Source organism: Triticum urartu, unplaced genomic scaffold, assembly GCF_003073215.2.
Source record: "Triticum urartu cultivar G1812 unplaced genomic scaffold, Tu2.1 TuUngrouped_contig_7450, whole genome shotgun sequence".
Lineage (NCBI taxonomy): Eukaryota > Viridiplantae > Streptophyta > Magnoliopsida > Poales > Poaceae > Triticum > Triticum urartu.
In genome coordinates, this window is record NW_024118295.1 from 2,139 (window position 1) to 8,751 (window position 6,613).

At 45.3% G+C, this 6,613-nt stretch overlaps 1 protein-coding gene across 1 annotated transcript; it reads right to left on the reverse strand.

Annotated features, from left to right (window-relative positions):
* Positions 1 to 1,918: 1,918 nt before the first annotated feature.
* On the reverse strand, positions 1,919 to 5,265 carry LOC125531545. The gene is made up of 4 exons (XM_048695917.1): positions 4,511 to 5,265; positions 3,587 to 3,702; positions 3,209 to 3,263; positions 1,919 to 1,993 (listed from the first exon to the last, which is right to left on the reverse strand). Exons 1-2 carry the CDS (start codon positions 5,263 to 5,265, stop codon positions 3,696 to 3,698), a joined length of 762 nt encoding a protein of 253 aa, XP_048551874.1. The 3' UTR covers positions 1,919 to 1,993; positions 3,209 to 3,263; positions 3,587 to 3,695.
* Between the last annotated feature and the right edge of the window lie 1,348 nt (positions 5,266 to 6,613).

Sequence of the window (6,613 nt, forward strand, 5' to 3'; positions counted from 1 at the left end):
ATTTATATTTCCTTATATCATGATAACTGTTTATTATTCACGCTAGAATTGTATTAGCCGGAAACTTAGTACATGTGTGAATACATAGACAAATAGAGTGTCACTAGTTTTCCTCTACTTGACTAGCTCGTTGAATCAATGATGATTATGTTTCCTAACCATAGACATGAGTTGTCATTTGATTAACGGTATCATATCATTACAGAATGATGTGATTGACTTGACCCATCCGTTAGCTTAGCATGATGATCGTTTAGTTTGTTCCTATTGCTTTCTCCATAACTATACATGTTCCTATGACTATAAGATCATGCAACTCTCGAATACCGGAGGAACACTTTGTGTGCTACCAAACGTCACAACATAACTGGGTGATTATAAAGGTTCTCTACAGGTGTCTCCGATGGTGTTTGTTGAGTTGGCATGGATCAAGATTAGGATTTTTCACTCCGATTGTCGGAGAGGTATCTCTGGTCCCTCTCGGTAATGCACATCACGTTAAGCCTTGCAAGCAATGCATCTAATGAGTTAGTTGCGGGATGATGTATTATGGAACGAGTAAAGAGACTTGCCAGTAACGAGATTGAACTAGGTATTGAGATACCGACGATCGAATCTCGGGCAAGTAACATACCGATGACAAAGGGAACAACGTATGTTGTTATGCGGTTTGACCGATAAAGATCTTCGTAGAATATGTAGGAGCCAATATGAGCATCCAGGTTCCGCTATTGGTTATTGACCAGAGACGAGTCTTGGTCATGTCTACATAGTTCTTGAACCCCTACGGTCCGCACGCTTAACGTTTGGTGACGATCGGTAATATGAGTTTATGTGTTTTGATGTACCGAAGGTAGTTCGGAGTCCCTGACGAGATCGGAGACATGACGAGGAGTCTCGAAATGGTCGAGACATAAAGATCGATATATTGGACAACTATATTCGGACATCGGAAAGGTTCCGAGTGATTCGGGTATTTTTCGGAGTACCGGAGAGTTACGGGAATTCACCGAGGAGTATATGGGCCTTATTGGGCTTTAGGGGAAAGAGAGAGGGGAGGCTGTGCCCCCCAAGGCTTAGTCCGAATGGGACTAGGGGAAGGGGCGGCGCCTCCTCCTTCCTTCTCTTCTCTTTTCCCTTTCCTTCCCTCCTACTTCTACTACATGGAAGGGGGAATCCTACTCCCGGTGGGAGTAGGACTCCCTAGGGCGCGCCATAGTAGAGGGCCGGCCCTTCCCCTCCTCCACTCCTTTATATATGGGGAGGGGGGCACCCCGTGGAGACACACAAGTTGATCATTGATCCCTTAGCCGTGTGCGGTGCCCCCCTCCACCATAATCCACCTCGATCATATCACAGTGGTGCTTAGGCGAAGCCCTACGTCGGTAGCAACATCATCACCATCATCACGCCGTCATGCTGACAGAACTCTCCCATGAAGCTCCGCTGGATCGGAGTTCGTGGGACGTCATCGAGCTGAACTTGTGCTAAACTCGGAGGTGCCATGCGTTCGGTACTTGGATCTGTCGGATCCTGAAGACGTTCGACTACATCACACTACTAGGAAAAGGCCTACTAGTGGCACACCAGTTTTGCCTACTAATGGCGCACTACTGGTGCGCCACTAGTACCATGACACTAGTTTATAGACTAATGGCGCACCATGTGGTGCGCCATTAGTATACCATTCGGTGCTCCACTGGTATTCCCTCTAGGTGCGCCACTAATAGCCTTATAGGTGCGCCACTAGTAATAAAGGAAGGTGCGCCACTAGTAATGTATTTGGAAAACAAAAAAAATCCAAATTTACAGAAAACAACCTATAAGGAAAAATTATTTAAAACAAAAAATGAAATAGAATCATAATTTTTATTATAGTAAGAATATTACAATGTCTTTACAAGTTTCCAATAAAAGGAAAATTACAAGGAAATAAAAGAAATTCTAAAACTAATCTTCTAGTAATCTTTTCTTCTTTTTCTTTACTTTATCCCTACAAAGAATGGTAGAAATATATGAGAATGAACATTGCAGAGAAGTGAAATTGAGCAATCATTTGCATCCGACATCGAAGATCTAAGATACCTTGAATCATAGACATGGGTCATTTCATGAAGCCAAGAGTCTGCCATTCAGGATGCATAGTTCCCTGTCAGAAGAACTTAATTATTCAATAAACACAGTCCTAAGCTTTTTACATGAGACAAAACATAAGGTGCATGCTTGACCTAAGCTACGACCACGCTAATCCTGCTAACAACACACATGCAACTAGCTAATCAAGATTACTACTAACATAATTCACCAAAAAGAGTACCAGGTGATGCATCAAAAGGAATCTGGCTAGATCCGATCATATTAGACGAGCCTAGGTGTGTGGATCCAAAACAAAGTGTGCATATCTTTGATAAATGAAAGTTAAGGTTAATAATCTAAACTTTAATATTCTAAACTTTGTTACAGTTTAGCCCAAGGAGACATGCTCTATTCCTAAGAAATTAACTATTTAGTGAAATAAACGTTGTGATTGATGTGACGATGAAGGAGTTTAAGTTCTATACCTCATGCATTGTGCCACCGTCCAGTGCGGCTCGCTGTGCCATAGGGTCCTCATCTCGACAGTGTGTGCGTTTTGAAATGAGGATGTGATCTATTCTAGAACCATAACCGAATTCTTCAGCTCCAACGGTTTGATTAAAGCAAGTATAAGCTCCCTCCCTGCACAAAACAAATGGAGGAAGCATACGGTACATCGTTAGCATGTGATTATCATGAAGTACACTATAGTTGTAATAATCCTATATAACTATAAAGTCAATCCCCACTGAACATTTTTCCCACCCTCACAGCCTACCACATCAGCAAATTACTAACTTCTTTTAGTTGTTCAAAGATGGAAACCAGCACTGATACGTGCAAAGTTCTGAGGACATTGTTTAACCAATAGTAAAATATGTACTTACATTGTTGGTTCTGAGGACATGGAGTAATAAGCTATAACAAAGTTGAAAAATTATGATAAGAGTAATAGTAGCAAGTAAAAAATAGGAGCCGCGATACCTTTCAGGGTATTTTGATCTGAAAGCATCTGATAAGGGACCTCCATGTTCTCTCAACATTTATCTCAGCCACTCACGAAACCTTGAATCAGAAGTAAAATTCAGTAAAATGGGCAACGCAAAATGGAGGGGGAGAAGAGAGAGCTTACCAACAACATCTGGTTGGGGAGGTGGTCATGAGCAGCATGTCGGAGAGGTTGCCGGCTAATGTTTCAAAATGAAGAATAGTCAAGTTAAGGGTTAACCAACATTGTACAAAATACAGTAATTCACCGTTTTGATAACTCACTTAACATTGTACAAGTTGAGGTAACTGAAGATAAAATGGAGCTTATGGAAACAATATTCAGAGAGTAGGAGAATAGATCCTAAATTAAAAGGATCCACTAAGTTGCGCCATTGCTACACACAGGACTTGCATGCGCGGGCGTGACATGTCATGCCATCCAGCAACGCCGGCCGTGTCGACCCACAAGTTGATTAAACAAAAACTTGGAAAACCAGCAAGTTGAATATGTACATCTTACCTCCCTCGGTTGCTTCTAGTCAGTCACTTGCGATCAAGATGTCCCTTCCTCCTTCCATGGAGAAATGGATCTTTCTTTCTTTCTTTCTTCCTTTCTTTGTTGGCAACCTTCAATCCCTGATTAGATTAGTAAAGGAAGTAGGTCAGCAGGGGGGTCTGAGTAGGAACGACAAGACGAAGTGCTATAGTTTATCAACATGGTCTGCTCTCAAAATCAATTTGGAATTCTCCAAGTATATTACTAAAATAAAGCTTCAGACTACCACAAGTAAGTTTCCAAGTACTACAAATTACAGTGAGTGATTCAGATAAACAAAGAATGACTGCAAGATGGCATTGGTTGATGACTTTGCTCTGTGCCAGCCAACTTTGAAAACATAGTAAGTGTACTTATACATACATAGGAAACAGGTCGTGCATCCGCCAAGAAAAGGAAACGAATCAAAATCAATACAGGTCGTCTTTTTTTAAACTAAAATCAACACAGATGGCAGCTAGTACAGACTATCGCGAGAACGCTAGAGGCAAACTGAAACACACGCGAGAAATCTTGTTGCGAGAACGCCGTCGAGGGTGGGCGTCTTGAGGAAGAACTCGGAATGGCGCTGGTGATGCCCTGTGAGTCATTCGACCACTCAAACGTGACCCAAAAAAACTGACTCCCCTGCCATCGTTGATTGCATCTCCCTTTTGGAAATATAAAAACTATATAAATTACAAATATTGGCTCCGGCAAGAAAAGAAAAGGAACCAAATCTGCACTGCTTGTTCTTTTATTTTGGATTGAAATCAACAGTACAGATTGCAGGGACAAGGCCAAGAGGAAAACTGAAACGCACGCGGTGTAGGGGAGGAGAAGGCACGGCGTGGTGCGTTCAGAGATGCAGGGTGGGGTGAGAGGAAGGGAGAGGAGGCGACGCCTTACGGGGGTTGGGTGCGGTGGCGCTGACGAGATGGAAGGAGACGCCATCGTCCTTGGCCGTCGAGGATCTTGTGGACGCCGTTGAGGACGGATGAGTTGAAGTCGCCGAGGTCGAGCACGCCGCTCTTCACCAGCACCGTCGTGCCGCGGATCTTGCCCTCCTTCCACGCCTGCTTGTTCTTCCCCGTCAGCCCGTGCAGCAACAACATCTCCGCCTCCTCTCCTCTCTGGTTGTGGGGGCGCATGACCAACACGACTGAACTGCCGTCCAGGAGAAGGGAGGCGCTGAAGTCGCCCTGGCCTGCTTCCTGCGTTTTGGTCTTGGAGAAGAGGGGTCCTGAGCTCGGTCGACATGGCTGCGGGCGCGAGGAGGGAGGGAGGGACGGAGAGCTATGGAGGCGGAGGGCGGCTAGGTGGGGTGGAAGGAGTAGGACGCGGTGGCGGTGGTTGCCGTGGCCTGTGGATCTGAGGCCTCGCTGCCTCCTAGGAAGAGACGGAGAGGGGAGAGGGTGGGGGCGCCGGCGACGGGATGCAGGGCAGGGCGGGACGTTGACGGCAAGGCTAGAGGAGACGAGAACGCCGGTGGGGATGGGGATAGGAGGTCCACGGCGGCGGCGGGTTTGGAGGGGATCGATTCGAGGGGAGAGGAGGAGGAAGCGTTGTGTAGTGTTGTGTTGCTTTGGTTGGATTGGATTCTCTCGAATCAGGGCCGGTCGGTGCAGCACATAGCAATGGTGCACCAGGGGGTGGTGCGCCATTGCTACACAAAAATGCACACCTCCCTGGCTTACCAATGGCGCACCTTTGCTAGGTGCGCCATTGCTATCTAAAATAGCAATGACGCATATGGCAAAGGTGCGCCATTGATAAACCTGGGGAAGGGGGTGGACCCGGGGAAAAAATAGCAATGGCGCATTGGACTAAAGGTGCGCCACTACTAAAAAATAACAATGGCGCACCTGCTTCTAGTGCGCCACTGCTATATAGCAGTGGCGCACCACCACCATGGTGCGCCATTAATAGGGATATTGGCTATAGCCATTTTTCTAGTAGTGTCAACCGCGTTCTCATAATGCTTCTGCTTACGGTCTACGAGGGTACGTGGACGATACTCTTCCCTCTCGTTGCTATGCATCACCATGATCTTGCGTGTGCGTAGGATTTTTTTGAAATTACTACGTTCCCCAACAGTGGTATCAGAGCCAGGTTTATGCGTAGATGTTATATGCACGAGTAGAACACAAAGGAGTTGTGGGCGTGAGTATATACATATTGCTTGCCGTTACTAGTTGATTCTTGATTTGTTGATATTGTTGGATGAAGCGGCCCAGACCGACATTACGCGTACGCTTACGCGAGACTGGTTCTACCGCCGTGCTTCGCACACAGGTGGCTAGTGGGTGTATGTTTCTCCAGCTTTAGTTGAATCGGTTTCAATGAACAGGGTTATTTCTGAAGATCAAAAGGCAATCACTATATTATGTTGTGGTTTTGATACATAGGTAAGAATGGTTCTTGCTCAGCCCATAGCAGCCACGTAAAACTTGCAACAACAACAAAGTAGAGGATGTATAACTTGTTTCTGCAGGGCATGTTGTGATGTGATATGGTCAAGACATGATGAGATATAAATTGTTGTATGAGATGATCATGTTTTGTTGAAGTTATCGGCAACTGGCATAAGCCTTATGGTTCTCTCTTTATTGCATAAGATGCAAGCGCCAAATAATTGCTTTACTTTATCGCTATGCGATAGCAACCGTTGCAAGAGCAATAGTTGGCGAGACGACCATGTGACGACACGTTGATAGAGATCAAGATGATGGAGATCATGGAGTCATGCTGGTGGCGATAGAGATCATGAAGGTACTTTGGAGATGGATATCAAAGGCGCAAGATGATCATGACCATATCATGTCACATATTTTGATTGCATGTGATGTTTATCCTTTATGCATCTTATTTTTCTTAGTTCGGCGGTTGCACGTGATGCAGAACCCAATGTCGTCGGTCCTTTCTACAACCTTGAAGGTCTCATCACCCATATCTTGGTTCAAGGGACAGCTGTGGATGAGCCTGCAGATGACGCTGAATCAGATGAAGCGC